This window comes from Dioscorea cayenensis, chromosome 20 (genome assembly GCF_009730915.1).
Source record: "Dioscorea cayenensis subsp. rotundata cultivar TDr96_F1 chromosome 20, TDr96_F1_v2_PseudoChromosome.rev07_lg8_w22 25.fasta, whole genome shotgun sequence".
Lineage (NCBI taxonomy): Eukaryota > Viridiplantae > Streptophyta > Magnoliopsida > Dioscoreales > Dioscoreaceae > Dioscorea > Dioscorea cayenensis.
In genome coordinates, this window is record NC_052490.1 from 29,562,039 (window position 1) to 29,589,729 (window position 27,691).

Here is a 27,691-nt window from a genome sequence, read left to right on the forward strand (position 1 = left end):
GGCATATGAATAAAATTAATTTTTTATTAAATTAATTGCACATGAAAAAAGCCACTCAAAACCCATTCATGAGTTAAGAAAAAGGTTGAGTGAATGACACACAACTGAAGGATAACTATGAGACAAAATACAAAAGAACATTCCATGATAAGTACAAAGATTCTAATAATCTTGTTAATGATTCCACGTAAAGTGACTTTCATGAAGTCCATTTGATCATATATCATTATAAACTCAATCACCTTTCCTCTCTAAAACCTTAAACAATGTATCAAAGCGTAACAAATTAAAGCAATGAATGCAAAAGCTTATAAATGCATTAATTATAGTTAGAGTCTAGCACTTACAACAGCTAAAAGAATATTTAGTTTGAGTGGATAATGAAAGCATTTCATGATGCCATATCCCTAATAATGCATGGTGGGAATTCTAAATACAAGGGTTGCCCTACTTAGAGTTATCTCCAACAATATTATTCCCCTAAATGCATGACAAGGCTCTGACTAGGAGAATTTATGCCCATGCATATATATAAATACAAAATATTTTTTAGGTCATTATAAGAATGTTTTGAGACATTGAACAAGTATTTTGGCATCAAATCAAGAGAACATATGCTTCCTTTATGTATGTTGTGTGTTGTGTCTTGAATTGCTACTTTTGACAGAAAAAAAAAAAGAGGAAGGATCATAGAATAAATGAAAACCATCATCGATGACAGTGAACCGATAAAATTTTGTCGATGAATAAAGCAGAATTGAAGAAGTTGCTTGTTTAAGAATTAAGATGATGAATATTGATGTGCTTGAATCAGTTGAAGACAAAGTTTGTAAAGACAAAATGGGAGGTGAAGACAAGCCTGAATTGCCAAAAAAAAGTTATATTGCATGCATTAAGATAGACAACTATGTCGCATGGTTCTATGGTCCCCCTCCATACTTTCTCATCAATCAAAATAAATGACATATGACCAAATAGATCACTCATATATAATATATGTAAAACATATACATATATATGCATATATGCCATGGCACACCGTGTCCGGCGCCAAATGGCTGATCTGATGGGGACTTTATAAGTATAAAGATCATCCAGCGCACAACCGATGTTTACATAATTGATATGGAACTAAGCTTGATTAATTGTGCGCCCGCGAGCGCAAGAATATACATAAGAGTTGCATGTGTGATGTTTGATATTTGTAATAATAGGTGCAACATCATCACCTTATTGTGTGTGTATATATATATATCATGGATATATAATACAATTTTATGTTTATTTAGAGGAAGAGGACAAGGGAAAATATCTTTGGATAGGTGATGGAGAGTGAAAGGTGGGGGAAGTGGGAGCACAAGTTGAAGTAAATAAGGTGGTGTTGTTAGGGAGGATTAGGCTGTCTTATCAACTTGTCTTGAAAATCTCATGGATTGGATTACCTGATGAATGAGGAAAAACTTTGTTGCCAATTGTTGTGGTTATACATGTCAGTGATGATGACCATTGTTATTTATTAGCTAGGGATATAGTAAACAATTTTTTATTTTTGATTTTTTTATATATGTTTATGATTTTTGTTTAATTTAATCTTGTTGTGATTGCCATTGACATGCTAGAGATATATGGTGTGTTTAAAAATAGCATTATTTATAATTATTTTGTGCATGTAGGTTGAATGATATTGTATCTCTTTTTCAGTAATTTTTTTTAATAAATATGGATAAGCCACTAACTCTTAACCATTAAATTGGGAGGATTCGAACTCTTTCTCTTAAAAATATATATATTGGTTGTGTTAATAATGCGAGAAAATTTTGTATTCTTAGTAAGAAACTAATAATAAATCAAACTCACACTGTCACACAACATATAACATATCATGCATAAACTAGTTCTATTTTTAAATATTAAAAAAGTAAAGTATAGATAATATTTTAGAGCCCATGAAAGTGAGAGGTCGGTATTCAAATCCTATCTGACACATGGTGCATAGTGTATACGGTGTGGCTTGTTTACTTAATCAATATATATATATATATATATATGATGTAAAAGACGAAAATATGAAGATGTGGCTGTTAAACATTAAGTTATCAAATATTATACAAAAATTATGAAGGGATTTTTATACAAATTACGTACAATAACACATAAAATAAATAGATTTGATTTATTTTGGTTTTTTATATGCTAGTTTCACATAAAAATATTTACAATAACATTGTAATTTGTTTCATATGTGGTTATTTAATTGGTAATGATAGATTAAACTTCTTGTAATTGTTTTGTATTTTCATGACTGTTCTCTCTATTGACATCATATAGCTATAATGTTTTAAAATTCTATTGTAATTAAGTTTTTCTCATAATTATTCATAATATTTTTTCTTTCAAATAGTGATATGGTTCAAACTAAGCAATTAAAACTCAAATGGATAAATATGAAAGAGCATTTCTAAAATAGAAATTAACACAAAAATAACCATGCATTATTAATCTAAATATGGCATAAGATGAGCTTGTGGAATGGGCACAAGCAAGAATAAAGCAAAAACACAAGACAAAGGAGAAAGGCATATGAGATTAAATATTTCCAATAATTGACTATTGATTTGGAAGGTGCCTTTCAAAACAATGTTGCCAATTTTTAAACAAAGAGCGTATATCAATGGATAAATATATAATTGAAGCTCAAACAGTACTCTTGATCAACAAAATTAAACAAAATTGTGGGGTTTACTACTAATGGAGCCCTCAAACATCATTACTTCATAGCCTCCACAAAGTTATGGCAATGGTGGCAGCCACCACTAAAAGAGCATTACAACAAACCAAAGCTTTTCCTTTTCTTATACATGAGGACCATTAATGGGATTATTAATGGAGATGTTATTAGAATAATTAATCTTTTGTTGACTTGATTAATAAATATAAATATATTAATTGAAAATGTATTGTTGATTATATATAGAGAGAGAAGAATAAACAAATATACTACTTGAGATTGTGAGAAGAAGATTTGATTTTGAGTGGGGAAAAAAAAAAGTGGAATATCATTATTTTGTTGCGGAGATGGTAATCTTAATTTGCTGTATTGATTTATTAAAAAAATTAAATATAAATATTATTATTAATTTATTTAGGTTTTTGACCCACTATTTTTTTTAAGATTAATTCACTTATTCTAAAACAATTCAAAACAATATGTTGAGATAAAAATATTGAGAGCTCTATAAAAATAATGTATTAAAAACCTTTTATAATTAAAAATTGGTGTTTTATAAAAATTTGAACTTGAAATCACTACATAAACAATATTTGAACTAATGGTTATTGTAATATTAATTTAGAAAATAAGTTAATGTAATTATAATCATTATATAATTAGGAATTCAATCATTTGTTACAGTATTTTAAAAAAAAATTATTTTCATCAGATGGTAAGTTGAAGTGACACTCTGGATAAGGTATGGGATGGGAGAGCATGTTCACATTGGGTTTTATTTTAATCAGTCTGATAGATTAAATGTGACATAAATATTTTTATTAATTAATTTAATATTATAAATATCATTTCATGTCTTTATGAAAGTGACAATTCTAGACTTGCCTTCCACAACAACCAACCAAACTCTAGGGGGGAAGATAATTGTGAGAATTCAAGTGGAGCCAACAAACTTAGGAGATGCAAGCTGGTCTATTTCATTGATGAGTCACTTCTCAATCACTACCACAACCTTGTAGCTGAAATGAAGTTTTTGTTATCATATGAGTTACTATTTTTTTTTTTTTTAAACATGGATAATTAAAGCAAAGTACATCCTCCTTACACAAATAACTCAATATCAATAAATTAAAAAATCATTAATTTTTTAACTTATTATTATTATTATTTAATAAAAACTATTTACAAAAAATTACAATGGTAAAATAAAAAATATAAAATTTCATGCTATTTTCAAGCTTGTATTTGTTTGAGTTATAGCAAAGAACCCTTGATGGTTTAAAATAAAATTAATCAATGTTTACAAAATCCATCAATATAAGTAGAAATTTTAATATTTATTTGATTTTTTTTCGTATAAACATTTATCAGAACTTATATTCGATATTTGTCTAATTAATTTTTTTTTTCCATTTGTTTGCATTTGAGATATTCTCTAATCAAATCAACCTATAAAAATTACTTTAGTTAGCAAAGTTAGCAATTACTTTGACAATGATTAACATTAAAAAATAATAATATCATTAAACATATATTGTTATTAATTAAAAAAAATATTATTTTAATTATGAAATATCCACTAAAAATAATTGTATTTTCAAAAAAAAAAATTTACATGCCAACCAGGTTGGGGGGTTAAAGCCTGAAATTTAATAATCTTTTTAAATTTTGAAATAGAAAAAAATCAAAATATTAATTAATAAAACATTTTAAAATTAACTCTTGCATATATATATATTAGAATATCAGTTAAAAAGTAATACTCATTCCATTTTCTTGATAGGCCAAGAAATCAAACAATATCCGGTTGTTTTCAGTAATTAATTAATTAATTAATTTATATTATATATATATATATATATATTTGCTCTCTCTTTCAGTATTAATTGTCCTGCAAATCAGAGTACATCAAATCATATCTATGCTGCACACTAGTCCTTTGTTGAACGTCTTTATATTGCTTAATAGAAAACTCAATGAGTTAGAGTAAACGAAGATATTTGGTTTCAGACATTTGGAAAAGGACATGCATGGAGTTAAATCAAACTAAGAAAACATTTAAAAGGGCCCATATATTGTGGAACTTGTCAATAATGGTCAGGGACAACTTGATTTCTTTTTCAATTCATAAATCACCGAAAAATTAAAAAATAAAAATAAAGAAAAAAAGAAAAGAAAAGGGAGGGTCATGTTTCATAGGTTTAGGATAAAAGAAAGGCAGGTGGAGGAATAAAGAATGCGGAACTTGGCATCTATTCTTTCTCTTGTTTCCTCTTGTTCTCATTTTCCCTTTTCTTGCCTTACCACAGCTGTACATGCACTACATTTTCTTTTCCATTTTTTTCTTTTTTTTTTTAAAGATTTTTTTAAAAATAAAAATAAAAATGTTACTGAAATTGGCTTGCTCTAAAATTAAATTATTATTATTTTTTAATCTTAGTGAATTACAATAATAAACATAAATTTCGGAGATGAATTTTTTTGTTTGTTTTTAATCCACCGACTTTTTAAAAATCACACACTTTTAAATTAATCCGGTCAAAGTATAAACTTTTTGGAAGACCAATCCTCAATGGTTTTAAGATGGATTTATAACAAAAGAGAAAGATAGTTAAGGTGTCATTTTATTGCTTTTATTAAACCCTAATATGGTTGAGTTTGGGTATAAGATAGGCAACGTAAGTAATTAGACATATTTTAAGGGGTGTATTTACATATATACATATATATATATATATTAAAATTTTAGTAAATAAATTGAAATTGAGATATTCCCCAACTTTATGGAGATTTAACAAAAATTCCAAATTCACACTTTTACCCCACCGAAAGTTTGAAATAGTAAAAGCGCGGGATATTATCATGCTCTTTTTAGTTTTTAATCACACCATTTTACTTAGAAAGTGAAAACTAATGAATAACGTTTTTCCTCTAAACCCCCTAATTATTTAAAATACCATTAAAATCCTCTCCTCAAGTCACAAGGAAATTAATTAAAAAAAGAGAGAGAAAAAAATTGAAGAAAAAAATATAAGCAAACTCTTTTTCCCTCTTTTTTTTTTCAAATATTAAATATATTATATAATAATTTATATAATATTAGAAAATTTTTTATTCATATTTAATTAGATCAGAGTTCAGTGGCATCGCGGAGACGATCGTCATCGATTCCTCGCGATGGAACTTCAACTGCCGCTCGATGAAGGCCTCGATCGTCTTCCGGAACTCATCGTCGTCTTCCACCACCACCGCCGCCGGAGCCGGAGCATTCTTCCCGATCTCCGTCGGCTTCCGCCCTAGATCGGTCTCCGATCGTCGGAGCTCAACGGGACTTTGCTTCTTCTCCATCTTCTCCGATATCGTTCTCCGGTACTCTATCTTTGTCTCCACGCACACCGCCTTGTCCTCATACACTACTACGTCTGCCTCCCCCGGCGGCGAGATGGGGTAGGAGCCGCGGGTTTCGAGGAAGTCATCGTAGAGATCACCGGCGAGTGGCGTTGAGGCGGTGGAGGTCGGGGATGTAGAGAGATTACCGGATTTGGCGAAGAGGACGAGGACGATGGCGTTGCCGAGGAGGAAGACGAATCGAGGGCTGAGGAGGATGGCGGCGGCGGAGCGGAGGAGATCGCCGGAGAGCCTGGCGGCGGCGGGGAGGCGCGCCGATGACCAGGAGATGATCAGGATCGCGGCGCAGGCCTCGAGGCAGCGGAATAGCCGTCGGATGGTTCGGATCCGACGGTAGCGCTTAATCGCGGTTTCCTTCTCCGCCTTCACTGGATCGATGATGTCGATGATGTCCATAGATCGGACGGTGGATATGAGATCTGGGGATTATTGTGAGATTCGAGACTTCGCTTGGGTTTTAGACTGTGAACGAGAACAAAGTCTCAGGGAAAGAACAGGCTCGCCATTTTATAAGGGACTGGTAAATACTAAATAGTTTCTTTTTTTTAATTTTTAAAATAATTTTGAATTATTTGCGGTGTTGTCACTATGGTATGCTTACCGGCTGTGTTTTTTTGGTTGCGGTTTTGTAGGGTAAGGGTGGTGAGTGTAATCAAGGGCTTATTTAAGGCGGTGTTGACACCTCCCGTGCGGCACAGCTGGGTAGTGAGGATCTAGTCACTGGTAGGTATGTTTACCGCTTTCGATTTTGTGTACGTGGTATTATTTAGTTTTTTTTTTTTTTTTAAGTTTTATAAGTTTAAAAAACCTCGGACCGCCGAGTAATAGGATCCTGTGGATGGACGGCTAGGATTAATGTGGGGACTGCCATGCGATCTCTAGAAGCTGTATATGTTTTGTGAATGTACGGTCGTGATCACGTGGTGGGTGATCGATGGATTTAACATGGACCAAGTGTACGGTGGACAGTGGTTGGGATACAAATGGTGATACGATGCCAGTGGTTAAATTGTTTCATAATTTTAAGTAAATTATATATATATATATATATTTGAATTTCTTGTAATGGTTCGTTTAATTATGCTTCGAAACCATTAATTTTTTTTTTCTAAAAAAATATTGTTAAATAAAAAATCTCATTCTGTTTAATTTTTGGTATATTCTTAATGACGATGATTTTATCCATCGTTTTGATTGTTGGGGACTTGGAATCCAGGAAAGCGTGGCCTGGTTATGGACTTATGAGACTGGGTTTTGAACGAGTCATATGATATGAGAGAGTTGGGCGTGTCAACAGAGCAGTTGCTGATGGTGCCAGAGAATCGAATCGGAGCTGGTAGGCCACTCGTGGAACGTGTGCTTGGTGGCTAAGGTACTGTTTCCATAACTTTCCATTTTTCAATCACTTGCATTATTATTATTTATTTATTTTTCTCTTCTAATTAAATATCATAGGAAATAATTAGAGTGGTGTTAGTAAATCATTGGTCAAATGATTTCATTAGATTAATCAAGTAAGCATGCATCCATTTGAAATTTCCAAGGCACTTGGTTTTCATGGAAGTCTCTAGTAGATTGATTTGATTAGACATGCACTTGCATGTATGTTTTCACTGACTTGACCTTTGAGAAAAGCTCCACATTACGTGTGATGGACTTAGTAGTTGGTACTTCTATCTAGCATTCAGTCACCTTCACCCACCCAAACTGCCTTCTTTTTAAACTCTCAACCCTTTCCCGGTTAATTATATTAGTCTCAAGACTCTCAACCTCAAATTTTAAATCTATTTAAAATAAATTTAATTGATTATAATTGAATAGTGGGATCGGAACTCGAGGTTACTAACAAACAACTTAAAAGCAGAAGCACACGTATAATAATATTAATATTAATATTAATTAGTCAAGAGCTTCACTTCAGTGTCCATGATCATTACTTAGTATTAGGTCACTAACCAATATCTTTCCGCTCTAACTTTGAATCATGTTCATGCATCAAAATGCGCATTTACAGTATATATATATATATTATTATTATTAACTTTTTGTATTGCATATCACTGTGAGTTTTATAATGTATTAAAAAAAAATAGTATGTATATATATGTAGCCATAGGAGATAAGTTTTGGGCATATTGCATGGGAGGAATTGAAGGTGGCCCTGGTATGGGTGGTTGCTAATGAAGCTCCACGTCAGCAATCTCCTCAGCCTTCAATTCATCAGGATTCCCGGTGTGGTGTGCCCTGGGACTGTCGTACGGTCTAATTTGGGTCCTCTTAAAATAATGAAAGAGGCCTCTCTCACGTGATACCACGTGTCTCCTTAAGGGAGTTTCTCTCCCAGTAATGCTCCCCGTTTCCCTTAGCCTGACACCCCAACTCTCAACCGCAGTTCATAGTTCACATGATCTCTTATGCTCCCTTATCCATTTTCAGCTTTGGATTTTATTAGTTCCTCTTAGACATCATGATTCAACTCTCCCTGATTACTACTGTTTTTTTTAAAAAAAAATAATATATACATGTAGAATTAGATTATATAAGTAATTTGAAGCAGAGATGCCATCATGGGAGCTTAGAAAAAAGTAGAAGAAAAACAGTATAAAATAAATTTACAGCTCCTTTTCAAAAAACAATAAAATAAAATTTACAGCTCTGTTCTTTGGTGCAGTGTGCTATATATATTGGAATATATTTGAATTTTTCGGTATGTTTAATAGTATTATTGTCAAAAAAAACTTCGATCATTATTATAAGATAATTTTTATAAAATTTTATATTTAACAATAGAGAGATTTCAAACATTCTCATAGGCAATAGTCGAAGATTTGACTTTCTTTTAATGCGTGGTGGTGGAGCATAAATATGATAGTTTATTTATATTATTAAAAAAATTAACTGTAAATAATTAAATTTTTAATATGGTATGATATCACATGTTTTTCAATGTTCTTCCCTTGATCATGCATTTCCTTCTATCATAAATTTTTATTTTATTTTATTTTTTATAAGTGTTGATTTTAATGAGGCATTCTTTAGGTATAGATATATGTTCAGGTATGGAAATTAGTTCTTAGCTGTTGGGAAGATATTTTATGTTTTGGCCTAAATTGATTAGGCTCCATTATATATAATAATACTGACATAAACTTATATAAAAATAAAACATTTTCGAAGCTTGAGTGGTTAGAAGTTAGGCCTGATTTGGATTGTAAGCTTAGATATTTCAACTGATGTATACTATATCCTTTAAGAAATCTAGCATGAAACCAGGATGAAAGGTAGGCATTATTGGTTCTTCACATAATTATCTTTATCAGCATCAAACCCAACAACTCTATCTAATCATATATGTTACATTGTCTTAATCTTTCCTTAAAGTTGATATATAGTCAATAAGAAGAGGTCAAAGTGTTCTTAAAACCTTTGGATAAAGTCACCTTTCTTGATTAGCAATTAACCATATGGTTATGATTCTAATGTAGGCCCTTCTCAGATTCCAATGTTGCCTTTATAGCCTGTAAAGGCCCTTAATTAGTTGCATAACTACTAGATAACTATATTTTTTTTATCAGAGTAATCAGTGTTGGTTAAAAGATCATTCAACTTGCAGTTTGAAGTGGATGCCTTTATTATAAGTGTCTCCAATGAATATTGAACCGAAATAACTGAATAGAAAACAACAGAATAAAATGAAAAAATAAAAGTCATAAAATGTAAACTAAGAAAAGCTGGAGTTTATAAATATTTTCGTTATTTTTTATTTATATTTTTGGCCTTTTTAGGGAAGTTAAATAATTCGATGTAGCTGATTTTATGTTAACAGCTAAATGTTATATAGTTTTTGTTAGAGGGCTTGTATACTTTAGGTCCATATTTGTTTCAAAACATTCCCACTAAAAGTTTAGTACCAAATTGCCTAGCTACAAGAATTTCATCTACTTTATATATAATTTTATTCATTATCCTTTAACCTTGCTTTAGTGGTTATATTCTCTTACGCGCTCATGTATGGTTTTTACCTTTTTCCCCCTTTCATCATATTTAATTTTTTACGCCTTTTTCCCGTGTTCAGTTCCGACCGTGGTTCGTCGTGCCTCTTCGAGAACCGGCCGTTCTCGAACCTCTTCGTCTTCCGCGCCCCTCCTCCCTCTTCCTCTTTTCTTTTAATCTAGAATCTGAGCGCTCATTGATTTTCTGTTTTGGTGCGCAATCAGAAAATCTGACTGTTGAATCCTGGAGAACAATGTCATCTGTGATTTCCTGTCGCACTGCAAAAAAGAGGCGAATTTGTTCTTAAGGAGGCGAATTTGTTCTTAAGAACAGTGCTCTTGCACGCCTCAGTCGTCATGTTTTGTCATCCCGTTCATGCTTCTATTCTAACGACAAATCAGATTATCCAACATTTTTTACTTTCCAAAAATACAAATATAAAATGTATGCATGTATATATGCTTCATCTGAAAATAACTCAAAATTTTAAAGAACCAAATTCTAAATATATAGAGGCTGAAAGTAAAGGGTTCTCAACTATAACTATATAGCATTATGCAAAATGTTTAAGCAATATGGTTGGTGCTATGGACTTAATGTAAGTAGATCAGTGTCATTTTAGCTTGAAGAAGGACAGCCCAATAAAATCTAGCAGCTTCAACTTCAAGGCCCAAGTTAAGTTCTAAAATTTTTCCTAAGTTGAAGCTAAAATCAAACTGTGGACATGGATTATAACATTAATTGCTTCTTTATTTATTCCTAAAGCTTCACAATAGATCATCACTCAACATAATAAGGTTTTTCCCCTTCTAGCTTCCATTGATTTTTTTTTCTTATTTTATTCTATATATGATAGTTGAGTTGGTTAGGAAAATGAACTCTAGTTCTAAAGTTTTATGAAATATGAACTAGATTAATTAAATCATGCATATTAAGTTGTACTTTCGATTATATAAGATGAATGTGTTCAATTCAATCATACAAGACAACCCTAATTAAAACACAATAATCTTAATATATATATATATATATATATGAAGGATCTCTAATGGCATGTGATTTTTGACAAATTGGCGACAAGCAAGGTAGGAAACCACTAGGTTTCGAACTCAAGACCTCCCAAACACTAGCAAGGTAGAAAACCATTAGGCTATGCCTTGGTTCCCTAATGGCATGTGATTTGTATCATTAGTTATGATGTTATAATTTTTTTATCATTAAACCTTGAAATACAAATTAACAAAATCAAGGTAATGTCAACGAGAGACATATGACAAGCCATACAAAGAATGACCCCAAAACTAGAAACTTAATAATATTTATTAAAGGTCTATAAAAGAACATACCAGGTCAAACTAAGAGTTGTGTATATGAGTATTTATAAAGTTTTGTGATGTATATAATATCAAAAGGTAAACGAATAAAACTAAAGAAATTAAATCCAATACTTATCTGTTGTTCTCTTTGAGTTTTCATAAAATTTTCCGTTCTATAATTAATGACAATATTTTAAAAAATAAAAAATTAACAACCATTAGATGATGTAGTGATAAACCATTCGAATGCCGAGTGAGTGGTGTAAGGTTAAATCTTCCGTAATATATCTTTTAACTGTTGCAGTACTTTATCTATCTTAAAAAAAAATAAAAATAGTGAAAAATTAACAGTTTTTGTTTGGTTTGAAGTTTTTTTTAAAAATTTTAATATTAAAAAACAAGATTTAAATATTGAAGATGTTTGGTTGAAAATATTAACTGCCAAAATCAGTCCAAGCTTTTTACTAGAATTGTTTTCAATATACAATTTACAGCGAGATAAACTTTGACAAACAACTCACAAGTTGACAAATGGCACAAGTAAAAATAATTGGAACGGCCGGGCTTTCAATTCTTAGCATTGCTTTGTTAATTTGGATGTCACATCTCTATCTTAAAATTTCACAATTTCATTGAATTTATATCAAAAGAGTAATGATATTTTTACCGAATAGATTTCCCAAATAGATTTCTTAAAATTTCACAAGTTCATTGAATTTATATCGTAATGATATTTTTACCGAATAGATTTCCCGAATAGATTTCCCGTGGATGTCAAGTTGGCATGTCAGCATCTACGTCATTCTTTCTTTATTATTTTTTAAAAAAAATTTTAATATCTCTTTATTATCTAAATCCTAAATTTAAACATTTAATCGTTAAAGATAAACATGATAAACCGAAAACTCCTCCATAAACCATAAACCAAAGGGGGTTTGTGATTTCTTGTTTAGGGTTTAGGGCATAGGATTTAGGGTTTAGGGTTTAGGGCTTAGGGTTTAGGATTTAGTATTTATTATTTAGGGTTTAAATATTTAGATTTTTAGGGTATAGATTTTGTAGTATTTGGGTTTATAATTTTAAATATAGTTTTATAATTTTTTTTTAATTTTAAGAATTTAAGAATTTTTAAGGTTGAAATTTGAAATATATATAAAAAAATAATGACGTGGACGAGGATGTAGATGACAAGTTGGGCATCCACATCATTCGGGAAAGCTATTGGATAAATCTATTCGATAAAAATATCAAAATCTTATATATTTGTTATTAAAAATTAAAATCTTTGGAATTTAATGAGCATTAGTGTGTGTATATATATAGTTTTCTATTTATAGAAAAAACTCTGTGAGACTGACATACGAAGCGAGCTTGAAGAGCGATGGAGAGCGAGGGTTCGAAGGGCATGGCTATGGTCATTGCCGGAGGTGCGGTGCTGGTGCCACTTCTCTTCTGGTTCTTGAGATGGGTCAACGAGAGGAGGTTCGTCGGAGGGCTTAGCTCCGGAAATGGTGTTGCGAAGCTCCCTCCTGGGTGCATGGGCTGGCCGCTGATTGGGGAGATGATTGACTTCTTGTGGTGCTTCAAGTTCTCGAGAAAGCCTGATGATTTCATCTCCAGAAGGAAATTAAGGTTTGTGACTTGGTCCTTCTTCTTGTTCTGCTTCTTTGGGTATCGATTTTGATGAAATTGAGCTTTTTTTTAGTGATGGTAATCTTGGAGAATTGGGTACAATCTCTTGAGGTTTTCGGAGTTGGTGTTCAGGTTGTTTGATGAATTGAAAATCATATCTTTAATATTGTTATACTTTGTATTTTTATGGATAGATTGGTAGTAAGCTTTGAAGTATTTGATTGTTTGTTTGGAGTTAAAAGGAGAATTAGCTTGGTCTAGTGAAGCATTATCAACTTGGTGAAGCAAAATATAAGCTAATCTGTTATTATTATTATTTTTTAATGAAGTTTTTGGGAATTAGAGGATGAGTTGTTTCACAAACTGAATTGTGGCTTGATTTACTTTTGTAAAATGCTTAGAGAGATTTAGAACGGAGAATATGAAATTAAATATATGAAAATGCAAAAGGAATGTGTTTTAAAGGTGAATAGGAAGGATGAAACCTTGAGCAAGAACCCAAAAGGTAAACTGAAAAACTCCATGACATGATAAAGATAACTATAGTAGGTGTTTGGGTGAAAGAAAAGTTAGAGCACTGCCCTATATGAGGAGAAAAGGATTAAACTAAACAACTAATAATGTCATGGTATGATGTTTTGGTTGTGGCCATAAACTAATTAGATAACCATGAGTTTCTCATGTTGGATTACGGAGAGTTAATTAGCTCCATGTTTCTCAATGGCTAAACTTACCTACGTTAGACTTCTTGAATCAGGTGGGAGTGAACTTGTGGCCCTTCTCAACAAAAAGAATACAGGCAGAGTAAATAATATTATTGTTGAGTTGTTCATGTGATCAGTAAGTAAACTTCTCTAAGTTAGACATCTTGAATCATGTAAGAGTCAACTTGTGGCCCTTCCCAACAAAATGAATATAGGCAGAGTAAACACTATATTACCTTGAGTTTCTTATTTGGGAGCATGGGATCAGTAAGAAGTTAGACATCTTGAATCATGTGGGAGTGAACTTCTGGTCTTTCTCAACAAAACAAATAGAGGTATAACACTTTATATAACTATGACTTCCTCACATGGAAATATGAAAAGTTAATTATATACTTCATTGGGTCATAAACTTCTTTACATTGGTAATATTGCCTAATGTAGGAATCAACTTCTGGCCCTTGTCAACTAAAAGAGTAGACGTAGAGTAAATTATATAACCATGGGTTTCTCATTTTTGGAAAATGAAAGTTTTACTATATACTTCATGTGGTCAAAAACTTAACTTCTTAAAGTTGTTCACATTGCGTTATCTGGGATCAACTTGGTGGGCTATGGTCCAACTCAACAAGAGGAATAGAGTAAATTTATTGACTACAAGTTTCTCATTGTGTAATATGGAAATTTAATTATGCACTCCATGTGATCAAGAATATATGGGTGTCTACTCAATACTAAGGGGCCTATCTAGCTTCTGTTACCTTTTTTTTTTCTTTTGCGACGACATATGGGTGTCTACTCCTTCCTAGTTTGTGCAAAACAAGTTTGAAACTGTGCAAAAGATCATGGGTTATCAACTTAAAATTTTAGTTAATTGCACTGATTATAAAAGTTTTTCAAGCTTTTGATCAATGGGTGCTATCCTTGGTGCTTATTCAGCTTTGACTTATGTAGATTGCCACAATATAATGTATATGAATGTGGACTCACCACCTCGAATCATTGACCTCTCATTTGAAGAGGAAGTTTTTTACCTTCTATCCACCGCAGAAGTGGTTAGCCAAAATATTTTGTATTTTCAATTTTCTAGCATAAAAAAAATATATCCATTCTTGGCGGAGTTAAATATGGTGAACTGAAACATTTGCATTATAAGGAATGCTAATTTTGGTGAACATGAGGAAAACACTCAAACCAAGTTAAAACCTCTTCAGAAGTTGCTGATTGAAGAGAAATGTCAGTTATCTATCCATCTTCTCAAGCTATATGTTCACTTGATGGGTGGTTATTTTGCAAGTCTATACCCCCCTTTGTGGCACTGAACCTTATTTTCTTTCTTTATTTCTTTCTCTGTTGACATGCATCAGGTATGGAGATACTGGCATCTATAGGACTCATCTATTCGGATATCCAGTAATAGTAACATGCTCCCCAGAGTTGAACAAGCAAGTTCTAGGTAGTTTGACTGAGGATGGAAGTTTCAGCACGGGATGGCCAAGCAGTCAGCTTATAGGAAATTCGTCAGTGGCAGTCGTGGATGGTCCATTGCACAAGGGGTTACGGAGATGTCTAATGCAGGCTGTCAATAGCCCAAGTGCACTTGATTTTCATCTAAGGACTGCACAACCTCTATTAATTTCAGCTTTAGAAGAGTGGGCATTCAAGAGAAAAGTTGTTGCTTTTGAGGAGACTAAAGCTGTCAGTATCCTCCCTGTTATCTCACATAAATCAGTAAAAAAAACATGATGATATCTTTTAAATCCTTCAGAATAGAAAATGTTAGTAATTTCATTTAGAATCATGAACCTAGGATGGGTAACTTTTGCTACCTTGAGTGTTTCTTTTGTTATGTATATTAATAGCTTGCAACTAATTTAATTCTCAGGTGACATTTCGCATAATCTGTGATGCCCTTGTCAGCTTCAAATCAACGGCACTTCTTGATAAGATGGAATCTCTTTATCGAGGAATAATGGCAGGTATTCGAGCCATGACCATCAACATTCCAGGAACTGCATTCCATCATGCTCTCAAGGTAACCATTATTGAGAAAGATGTCAGTAGTCTCAGAACAGAACCCTTTCTTCAAGAAGCTTTAAACATTTGCATTCCTTGAAAAAACTTGAAATGCTAGCATGCTTATTTTGTCTTTGCCATTCTCAGTGTAGGAAAGAATTGTCAAGAATCTTATTGGATGAAATGAGGAAGAGAAGAGAAGAGAAGATTCAAAAAATGGATTTTATGCAAACCCTAATGGATTATGTTGATGAGAATGGAAACAGGTTGAATGATGTTGAGGTTCTAGATAACATCTTTTCATTGATCTTAGGTGGCTATGAATCTACTTCCAATGTAATGACATGGAGTCTTTATTACTTAGCTAAATACCCTCAGATACTTGAGAGAGTCAAGGTAAATGAAAGTTACTCTATTTTTTAGGTCAAAAATTTCTTTTAACTATTCATTTTGTATCTTGTATGAATTTACAGGAAGAAACTCATGCAATAAAGAAACTCAAGACCGAAGAGTCACTTCTTACATATGAAGATATAAAAAAAATGAAGTATACCTCAAAGGTGAGGCATCAAGATTATTGAGAAATCACAGAGCTTGCAAACTTGTCTCTTTTATTTAATACCTTTCCTTTTGAGATTCAGGTGGTTGAAGAGTTAATTCGCCTGGCAAATGTTTCACCCTTCATTTTTCGGAGAGTTGTGAAAGACGTAGTTGTTGATAGTATGGTTTGGCATCCCTTATCGAGTGATTTAAATTTATTTATTTATTTATATTTTTGTTACATGGTCATATAATCAATTGCTTCTATTCTGTGATCATTGGTTTTCACCTTCCACGGATTTGATTTTATGTTGCAAAAGGATACAAATTTCCAAAAAACTGGAAGGTTATTGTGTGGATTCGAGCCATTCACATTGATTCTAAATACTACGATGATCCCTTAACATTCAATCCAGACAGATGGAATGTAAGTACATGTTGTTCCTTCATCTAATTTTTAAATTCTGTTGCTATACCACAATGTACTAGCAAATACCTAATCTTTCATTTTTTAATAATTCATATATTAACAATGTTCAAGCCATGTTCGCGAAATCTGCCTACCGATCTATAGCTTTTCTATCCAAACACCGGTTATATTTTGCTTGATTGATTACACTGATGAAATTGACATTGAAGAGATAAAACTAAATGAAATTTTATTTGTTATTTCAGGACTGCAAGCCAAAAGCAGGAACATATTCAGTCTTTGGTGCAGGAATGAGATACTGTCCCGGAAACAACTTAGCAAGGCATCAATTGATGATGTTCATATACCATGCATGTCTTAAATACAAGTATACAAATCTTTTAGGAGACATATTGATTATGTTTTGTTGCTCGTCACTTGAATTGAATCGTATTATCTGCAGGTGGGAGCTACTGAATCCAGAAGCTGGCATTGTTTTTCAGCCACACCAACGGCCGCGAGACGGAGCTGAGATGTTATTCAGTCAAGCTGACTGATAAAAGATGTTCATACCATGCTTGCAAGTAAGAATGATAGAACTTCATCTCTATATTATTATATATCATAAGTTTCTTTTTATTTTGAGAAAAGTGAATAATACCAAAAGTTGATTATGAAGGTCTTGCTCTTTTATAGAGAATTTGGAGTTCATATCCTAAATAGGTCCAATTGATTCATTTCTGAACAAGTTGAGCTCAAACTTAGTTTATTAGGCTATAATGCTAATCAATTAATTAGATATCAACCATCCATAATAATATTTTTTCTTAATGATATTAAACCTGTTAATGTTCTGAGAAAATTGTACATATACCCCTCGAAAGATACGAAATTGGGCTACTGTAACTCCAAAAAAAAAAACATAATTACGTTGATACTTCCAAAGAGCACATACAAATTTACGTATGTATGACTCTACAATCAAAGCCAGAGTACTTTATAAAAAACATATTTATATAAATAAATAATATTTATTCCAATGGTAAAAATAATAATAATATCAATAATATTTGGAAAATCAGTGTAGCATAATAATTAAAATCCCCTCTATAAATAGACGCATCTGAATATCTCTGAACTGTATATAAAATTTTAGAAGAACTAAATATATATATATATATATACAATATTAGATTATTTATGCTCAAGTGTAATTAGAACCACCTAGTAAAACAAAAGACTGAGGACAATAGATGACTGGTGGTGAGCCATTAGTATCTTGAATTGTTCGACGAGTTCCATACAATGCCAACAAGTTGTTGATATCAAATGTTGTGAGATATTTCTGATGATCATAATTTCCAAGTGGAGACATATATGACCAAGGATAAGAAGAGTGTTCTAACCCTAAAGCATGACCAATCTCATGAACTGCTGTTCCATAAATAGAAGGTAGATCTTCTTTGGAAGGTTTTAACCTCCAATGGTATATTACATTGAATTGAACCCGCCTCGGTTCATTAGGGTTTGCAATTGTGCATAATGCGAGATCATTAGTGTAAATAAGAGTGAATTCAAATATAATGTCGGCTTCTTGGTAAACCTGTGTCTCTTGAAAAGTCACTGGAATAAGTTGTGCATATAAATCGAATGCTGCTCGGAGCTCGGCCAGAATCATAGGTCTTGGTATGTAGTCGAGGTCTTGCAAAAGGGCATAAGTTATGGTCATTGGTAGACCACGTTGCCAAAGTTGTGCAGCAGGATAGCATGTGCATGAATTGTTTTGCCAGCATTTGCTCCATAGGCTCAATAGGTTCAATTGGCCTGGTAGCCAAGGATTGTTTGGATATGCCATTGGAGCCTAAGGTGTATTATGTATGGGTTTTTCCTTCTTTTCTATTTTATAGAGAATTTGCTAGGGGTTGGCTTCGGACTTTGAGGATAAGCCTCAGATGGTTTTAATTTGAGTAAGAAATATTTATTTTTTTAAAAAATATAAATATCAATGAGATATATATATATATATACATATAATTGAGCTAGTGGGAGTTAATTCAAGTGATAGAGTTTTGCGTCAAGAGGTTTATTTTATTTTATTTTTATGGATCAAAATCTTGCTCTTGCGAGTAAATAGGATAAAATATAAAAATAGAATAAATATTATTATTTAAGAAAATTTAATTTTTATTAGGGCAGTTAGTTATTAAACTATTTATGAATTCTTATTTTGGTTATCCAACTATAAAAATTTCAATGAGCTACTTGATGTTTTTATTTTTCTTTTCAATTGAGTCATTGGGACAGATAGCTTTATCTTGTGGCTGACATGGATCGCCATGTCATCGCTCATGTATCACCCTTTGGTGATGTGATAAGCTATGTAATCCACCTTTTACACATGGCATGTCATGTCATTAAGACCTTATCATGATTTTTGTTCTACTCTATTTCTTTTTCTTCACTAGGGGTGAACAACAAAATCAAGTAACTGATTTGGTTTTTAAAATCAGATCCGGCATCCAATTTTTTGGATTGACAAAAACTAGACCCATATCTGATCCTATTTAAATCGGGTATTGAAAATCGGGTATCTGATTTAAACCAAATTGGATATCAGTATCCAAATTTAAGTTTTATTTACTTTTTGAAATTGTTTTATATAACAACATTACATAAACTTATATAACTTATAAATAAAATTATATTATTTTTCACACAATAAAAATTATAACCAAAATAATATCAATTTGAGGCATTAAAAAAAAAGAAGCAATGGTTGGTGTTAAAACATCCAATTCCATCATTTAAGGTGTTAATACAACCCGTGGCGGAGCCACATAGAAGAGAAAAGAGGCAATTTGCCCCCTTCTTTTTTCAATTAAATATATTTAACAATGTATATTTTTTAAATATGGATTTTTTTTTTTTATTTTGGAATTTTGTATTGTAAAGGCAAAAGAAAAGTATATATAATAGGGTCTACTATGAAACTAAACAATTTTTTGGAGCTTAAAAGGAAGAAATCATTTAATTTAATAGGGTTTAATTTGAAAATAATCTTTTAAATTTAATCTTCTATCAATACCATCTCTTTTTTAACCTGTTTATTTGCTATAAAATTGTGAAAATTCATGGTAATAAAATTGGTGATGAATTCTAGTTAATTAATTAGTAATAAATATTAAAAAAATATATTTAATTAGGTAGATGATGAAATTATTAGCTGATTATGAAATACAAAAATTCAATTAAGGGTGTGTTTGTTTGGCCGTATTTAAAAATATATGTAATTAGAATTATATGATCTTTTAAAATCTGATGTTTGTTTGGCTGAATTTGAGAAATCCAAAGAAGTTACAATTACAATAGTGAGGGATTTTGTTGGATTTGTAACTACGCCTAAATTTGGCGTAGTTCAAACTCTTGCACTTTGGAATTTATAGCAAGCCTTGCATGTGTGACATAGAATTTTTATCTTTGTATTATTTCTCATACCAAGATCTTGGTAGAATAACAAAAAAATCTAGGTTTATTTTGTTTTTTTTTGAAAACTTGTATATTTTTTTTTAAGTTTTTATTTGGTAGACTAAGATCTTCATCATGTAAAATGAAAAATAATATTTAATTTTAATATGAAATGAAAAAATTAAAAATAATAAATTAAATATAATTATTAATAATAAAAGTTTATTATTATAGTTTTATCAATACTTTGCTTTTAAAAATATCATAAATTGTGTAATATATTTAATATAATTATTAAAATTAATAATAAATTGTAATGAAAACATAATCACATATTAATATAAGTAATTATATACATAATTATTTTTTTACTATTAATAATATTAAATTGTGTATTTATAATTAATTAAATTTACTGTTGAACCAAGGTGGGGTAACCTTACCTAAGGTACTTATATCTTGGAAATACATCCAAACTAAATAATGGTTTAAAAATCCAGATTTACAAATTTTTCCAACTAAAAACAAAATTTTATAATCCAACATTCAAACTACATTAAACCAAATACTAGATTTAACTCATTATATCTTTAAATACAGTAATTACAACTACATTATAATTTAAAATCCACTGTATTTTCAGCTACAAGTTTTAAAAATAATAAATTAATTTAAATAATAAAATACATTTAAATTTTTTTTATAACAATAAGTAAAAATCTAAGGGAAATAACTAAAATTAATTAATGTATCAAAATAAATATTTTTATCAAAGTAAATTTAAGAGAAATAATTAAAATTAATTAATATTATCAAAACAAATACTTTTATGAAAACTTAGATTTTTTTTATGATTCTAACTCAGGGGCGGCTTAAAATAACTAGAGGTCTATAAATAAATTTTAGAATAAATCCTCTAATTTATTTAATAAAAATTAAATTTATTTAGATTCTATTTTAACAAATACCTATTTAAGATGTTTGTTTATTTTTTTCATATACTACTAAATTCATGATAAAAGGATATATTTTAAATTTGCTAATAAAACTCAACAAAGAAAAAATATGATAAAAAAAATTGTAACAATTTAAAAATTACAAAAGCTCTTATTTATAATGAAAAAATAAATCTTATATTAATTTTGGAGATGAAAAAAGCCATTACATAATAGAATTTTGAAAAGTTAGTTAGAGAAGATATGTATGATTAAGTATTAAAATAAAATATATAATATTTAAAAATTTTAAAATTAACTAAATTTAAATTACATTTATTAAATATTAAATTAAATATTTTTGTATTATGATAATTATTGGCAGTCTTTCAAAATTTGAGTTTTTAAAATTATTATTAAAAAAAATCTAAAGATGAGAATTTAAAAATAAAAATAAAAAGATTAAAATAATTGCTTCATTGGTCTTATCCTTGAATTGATGTTGTTCTGATTTATAATGGTAAAAATATAGATAATATTTTAAATTAAAAAAATTCTCATTTACAGACATGTAATTTAATAATTTATTTGAATTCATTTAAAATAATTTGTTTAAAAAATAATTTTTATAAATTATTTACATTGAAGATCTTATTAATTACAAAATAAAATGATGTTTAAATATTTTTGAAAAATAATGACTTTCATTTAAACTACTATTTAAATTAATCATAATTTAAAAAATTATTTATTACTAAATCAAAGTTTTAATATTTCTCAAATCTCTAAAACAATCCACGTCCATTAATCAATCATACATATTTTTACAAATTTTCACAAAAATTTTAAAAATAGGAAACTCAACAAAAACATGTAATAAGTGAGAAATAAATAAATTAATCAATCAAATCATTCAAATGAAGCAGGACAGGAGAGGATGTCAGAAGGGAAAGAGGAGACACTCTCCGTTTCTTATTAAAATTACATTTTGATTTGAAATCTAATGTATTTTCAACTACATTTATGCTATGTTTGGATTGAAGGCCGACGAAAGAAAGTAAAGTAAGATGAGGGTTTTGGAGGGTCAGAGTTAGCCTTTCTCTCGTTTGGATAGATATTTTTAATTTCACGAGGGAAAGGAAAAGTTAACTCTGGCCCTCCGAATTCTCCGAAACCCCAATTTTTCTAGCCTCCTGATTTGGGGTGCCGGGAGGGAGAACTTCCTAAAAATTTTAATTTTTTTTAAAAGATTTTAATACCATTCATTTTTTAAATTAATTACATAATGACACTTCATAAGTTTTTTTTTTTACTTTTTTTTCAATCTAATTTTATTTTAATCAAGCATTCACATGAAACTCATCACAGATCCTTGTTTTTATGTATTTTTTTATTTGCTTATTTGTTTGTTTATGTTGTGTTTTTATTTCTCAATTCATCCTTAGAAGAATTTATCTCAATAGAATTCATTGATATCCAAATTTTATTCAAAATATAAATAAAATTAAAATTTTCTTTTAGTGAGAAAAAAAACTAATAATTATCTAATTCAACATAATTATTATACTATGAATTAAAATATTAGAATAGATTTACTAACAATATGATAAAGTGATCTTGTGATGATCCAATAGAGATGTAGGAGAAATTGATCTTTAAATAATGCATGATATACTTAAAAAAAAAAAGTGGTATTTGAGAAGAGGCAAAATTAAAATATAAAAATCAAAAACAAAATAATAATGATAATTATAATAATTTTGGTATTTATTAAAAAACTATGCTTAAAATGTGAATTTATTTGAGATATTTATAATTCATGTGTTTAAATAGAAATAAGTAATTTTTTATTTAATAATAAGGGTATAATTGGTAAATTATATTATTATATATCCCTTCCTTTCCTTCTCTTTTGTTAACAAACAAGGTTTATTAGAAAACTGTCATTTCTTTTCCCTTTATAAAATTTGTTTAACAAAGATTAAACCCATCATATTGCTTGCTTCCTTTACTTTCCCTCCTCTTCCCTTTCATTACTTTTTCTTCTACTTTTAAATCCAAACACTATGTTAATTACACGCTACTTTAGTTTTTATTGATCACTTGTAAATTTTTTTTTTTAATTATTGGAAAACTTGTTTATGCAATGATTTTTTTTATATATATATAAAAACTAAATATAATATTTAATTTATTTCATTATATAATTTTAAATATATTATAACTTTGATTTATTAAATTTTTTCCCCTTGTTTTTTTATATATTTGGGGGTCCGTCACTGAATACAACTAAACCAAATGACATTCTTACGTGACAAATTCAAACTCAAAAACCTCTTCTACAGTCACCAACCTCGCCATGCAATCCACCAACGTGACCATTCCATTAATCCCTTCATGCCTTCGATCTCCGGCTACAAACACCGCAACATCATCCCCAACCTCAATCCACGACCACCCAACCTCCTTCTTCACTCCCTTCGCCCTCATTGCCCTCCTCATCGTCGCCACCTCCCTCCACATCCCCTTCTCCGCATACACATTCGCCATCGTGATGTGCGTCCCCGCGCACTCCGGCATTTCCTCCAGTATCTTCTCCGCCGCCCTCTTCCCACACTCCACATCCCCATGCACTCTACTCGCTCGCAGCAACGCCGACCACACCACATCATCCCCCTTCTCCGGCATTTCATCAATCACCTTCTCTGCATCCCTTAACCTCCCTGCTCTCCCCAAAACATCCACCATGCATCCATAATGCTCCTTCCATGGCTCAATCCCATACTCCTCCTTCATCCTTTCAAAGTACTTCAATCCAAGATCCACCAGCCCTGCATGACTACACGCGTTAAGAACTCCCACAAACGTCACATGATCCGGCACTAACCCGGCCGCTGGCATTTCGTCGAACATCTTAATGGCGACCGAGCTCAGCCCGTGCTCCGCGTACCCATTGATCATCGCCGTCCAAGAGACAACGTCGTCGTGGTCGAGCTCGTTGAAGACCTTCTTCGCCTCGGCGATGCACCCGCACTTGGAGTACATATTGATGACCGCGCTGGCGACCGCGGCTTCCTGCGCGAGCCCCGCGCGCTGCGCGCGCGCGTGCACTTGCCGTCCCGGTTCGAGCAAGGCCGCGCTCGCGCACGCGCTCAAGAGGCTCGCGAGCGTGAACTCGTTCGGCGCAGGTCCGCTGTCTCGCATCTGGTTAAAAAGTTGGAACGATTCCTCCACGTGGCCTTCTTGGGCGTAGGCTGACACGATGGCGGACCACGATACAAGGTCTTTAACGGGGATCTCGCGGAAGAGAATATCAGCGGAGTGGAGACGTCCCACACGTGAATACAAAGTGACGAGTGAATTAGCCACGGATATGGCACGTGCAAAACCGCGGTTATAGACGTGAGCGTGAAGCTGCTCGCCCCATTCGGCACGTGCGAGGGCGGTGCAAGCGGAGAGCACGGCGGCGTAGGTGTAAGCGTTGGGGGAGACGCCGGAGTCTCGCATGGAGAGGAAGGCTCGAATGGCGTCGGCGTTGTGGCCGATCTGAGCGTGGGCGGCGATGATGTTGGTCCAGGAAACGACGTCGGGGGAGCGAATGCGGTTGAAGAGGATGAAGGCTGAGGAAGTGTCGCCGCACTTGGAGTACATGGAGGCGAGGGTGTTGGCGATGAAGGAGGTGGAGTCGAGGCCGAGCTTGGCGGTGAAAGAGTGGATCTCGCGGCCGCGGGGGAGGAGACGCGCATCGGCGCAGGCTTTGAGGATGATGGCGTAGGAATGGGAGTCCCATGGAATTCGGCGCTGGGGCATGGAGGTGAAGAGGCGGAGAGCGGTGGAGTAGTTGGCGGAGCGGACCAGGGCGGTGATTGCGGCGGTGTAAGAGACGGTGTTTCTTTGGGGCATTTCGTCGAACAGTTGGAGGGAGTGGGAAAGGAGGTTGGAGTTGGAGTAGGCATGGAGGAGGGAAGTGGAGATGAAGGGGGAGGAAGGGAGGAGGCCGGATTTGAGGGAGAGGGAGTGGAGGGAGGAGGCGAGAGGGAGGAAGGATGGGGAAAAGGAGCAAGCTTTGAGGGCGAGACTGAGGAGGAAAGGGTCGAGAGGGAGGGAGGGATGGGAGGAGAGAAGAAGGGAGAAGAGGGAGAGTGCTTCGGAGGAGTTGGAGGAGCGGAGATAGCCGGATATGATGGTTGTCCAGGAGATGGAGTCTCGGTGAGGCATTTGGTCGAACAGGTGGCGTGCGTCATGGAGACGATGGGAATTTATGAGGGTTTTGAGTTGCTCGTTGGTTTCAAAGGTAGAAGGGTGAGGAAGGTGGAGGTGGTGTGATGACGTGGATGATCGAAGGGTGGTGATCATGCGTGGAGGGATTAGAGAGAGCATGATTTGAGCACGATGGACATTGGAGGTATTATGTCTCTCGAGACGATAGGTAAGGTTGGCGGGCTCTAAGATTTTATGATTATTTTATTTTTGAAAGTTAAATCAAACTTAATAAGACCAATGGGCTCTTGGCTACTGTTTCTTGGTGTTTAGTTAAGGAAAATCAAATCCAAATTTAAAAACATATATGAAATGAGAAAATAAAAGTATAGATGTTTGTTAATTTACATCCTTCTTACACATTTATTATATTTTATAAAAAAAAATTCATATAATAAGTGATTTGTCAATCAAGTGATCGCAACAAAAATGAATTGGTAGAGGAGATAGATCGGGTTGATGGGTAAAAAACAAAATTAGACTAATAAGAGTTTTTATCCTATAAGTTATATAATTTTTGAAATTATGAGAAATTTTTTAATATGATGTAGTCGTAGAGAGATCAAACTAAAAGTTAAAGATTAGCAAAATAAAACTGAATGCAAATTAATGTGATTTGTAATTGAACTAAAGTATTTAAATGATGAAATACTTGAGCCATCACATTACACTCATATTTTCATTATAGCAAAATCATTTTCTCTTCTTTCGTCTTTAACATTGTGTTTAAGTATAACATAGAAAATGGATGGAAAAGAAAATTTTTTCATAAAATATTTTCCTATGAATTTTTTTTTTATGAAAAATAAAAAAATAATTGTTTGATTGACATTATTTTATGGCTTGAAAATTAAGAATTTTCTATGAAAAATTCTTATTTTATTGTTTGATTGCTCATATTTTTCATGTAATATTTTCTATGTAAAAAATCTCATTTGTTGTTTGATTGCTTTAATTTTCCCTAAAAAAATTACATTTTCTACGGAAAATTTTTTATATTTTTCAAAAAATTTGTATTTTTTTAAATACACTAAATATCAATAGATCAAATAATAATTTTTGTTAAATATTTAAAAAATATATTATGTTTTAGATTATCGGTATTACTTTGTTAAAAAAATTGATTTTTTTAAATAAAAATAAAAATAAAATCCTAAAGAGAGATAGAGATATTTAAAAAATTAAAAATAAAACCAAAATAGAGAAGGAGAAAAATAAAAAGTGAGAAAAGTAAAAATATAAAAAGAGAGATATCTAATTTATAAAAAAATAATTTTTTTAAATAAAAAATTAAAAAAACCTAAAAAAAAAATTTAAAAAAAAAAACCAAAAAAGAGGGGAGAATATATATACAGAGAGAGAGAGAGAGAGAGAGAGAGAGAGAGAGAGGGGGGAGGGCATGAAGAGGGGAGGGGGCATGGGGGGCGGCCCTCTCCCTCTGCCATGCTAGTGCCTTTGTTTTCATACTTTTGTACTAATTTAATTATTTTAATAAATAAATATTTAATGTTATAATATACGGAAAAAAAAGCTAGCAAATCATATGCTTAATTAATCAATACAATTAATAACGAGTTACTACTCTCTGATAATCTAATTATCAGAGTATTTGTTTATTTATTTAACAATATTTGTTATGACTTTCATCTCCAACAAAGCACAAACTTCCATATAGTAGAAATATAAGCAAATAGAATACAAATTTTTTGAATATATGAACAAAGATTGAAAATTCACAGGCACATGCACAAAATAAAACCCTAAATCAGACATTGACATAGATTTATGATCTTCGACGGCACCGGCTTGGAGCTTACAAAAAATAAAAATCAAAATCAAAATCAAAATCAAATTGCCTCTCAATTTATGTTTTCAAATAACCCCCTCGGTTTTTCATAGAAAAATTTTCTTTGGGTTTAGAGAGTAAAATTTCTCCACAAATTTGAGAAAAAATTGGTCGCGTGACAAATTTTATGGAAACGTTTTCCATGAAAATTTTTTACAATCAAACAGCCAATTTGACTGGAAAATTCTTGATGGAAAGATTTTATACGGAAAAAATGGCCAATCAAACACAACCTATGCTTTATTAAAAAAATTGGTTATCAATATAAAATTTATTTTATTTTATTTTTTATTTTCTTTAGTTATTATTATTTGATATTTTAATATACATATATAATTTAATAATTTGTTTTTGAGGTGACTTTATGAATTAAAAACCTACAATTCACTCCAGAACAATCATATTTACGGTTGGTTTGGATATTTTTAAAGCCACAAAC

General features: G+C 31.8%; 4 protein-coding genes across 5 annotated transcripts; 1 reads left to right on the forward strand and 3 right to left on the reverse strand.

The window, feature by feature from the left end:
* Nucleotides 1-5,805: 5,805 nt before the first annotated feature.
* LOC120251750 lies at nucleotides 5,806-6,632 on the reverse strand. The gene has a single exon (XM_039260393.1). It carries the CDS (start codon nucleotides 6,530-6,532, stop codon nucleotides 5,840-5,842), a length of 693 nt encoding a protein of 230 aa, XP_039116327.1. The 5' UTR covers nucleotides 6,533-6,632; the 3' UTR covers nucleotides 5,806-5,839.
* A 6,172-nt stretch (nucleotides 6,633-12,804) lies between these two features.
* LOC120251104 (ent-kaurenoic acid oxidase 2-like) lies at nucleotides 12,805-17,384 on the forward strand. Of its 2 annotated transcripts, none has more exons than XM_039259644.1 (9): nucleotides 12,805-13,077; nucleotides 15,149-15,479; nucleotides 15,667-15,816; nucleotides 15,945-16,193; nucleotides 16,271-16,357; nucleotides 16,439-16,517; nucleotides 16,658-16,764; nucleotides 17,013-17,134; nucleotides 17,210-17,384. In XM_039259644.1, the coding sequence occupies exons 1-9, from the start codon at nucleotides 12,827-12,829 to the stop codon at nucleotides 17,301-17,303; spliced, it is 1,470 nt and encodes a 489-aa protein (XP_039115578.1). In that variant the 5' UTR covers nucleotides 12,805-12,826; the 3' UTR covers nucleotides 17,304-17,384. The 2 variants fall into 2 exon arrangements, with proteins under 2 accessions (XP_039115578.1, XP_039115579.1); XM_039259645.1 differs by having other exon boundaries at nucleotides 17,013-17,117.
* A 566-nt stretch (nucleotides 17,385-17,950) lies between these two features.
* On the reverse strand, nucleotides 17,951-18,601 carry LOC120251410 (metalloendoproteinase 4-MMP-like). The gene has a single exon (XM_039259935.1). It carries the CDS (start codon nucleotides 18,599-18,601, stop codon nucleotides 17,951-17,953), a length of 651 nt encoding a protein of 216 aa, XP_039115869.1.
* A 4,777-nt stretch (nucleotides 18,602-23,378) lies between these two features.
* On the reverse strand, nucleotides 23,379-25,664 carry LOC120251165 (putative pentatricopeptide repeat-containing protein At3g47840). Its single transcript, XM_039259703.1, has one exon. The coding sequence runs from the start codon at nucleotides 25,524-25,526 to the stop codon at nucleotides 23,454-23,456; it is 2,073 nt and encodes a 690-aa protein (XP_039115637.1). The 5' UTR covers nucleotides 25,527-25,664; the 3' UTR covers nucleotides 23,379-23,453.
* Between the last annotated feature and the right edge of the window lie 2,027 nt (nucleotides 25,665-27,691).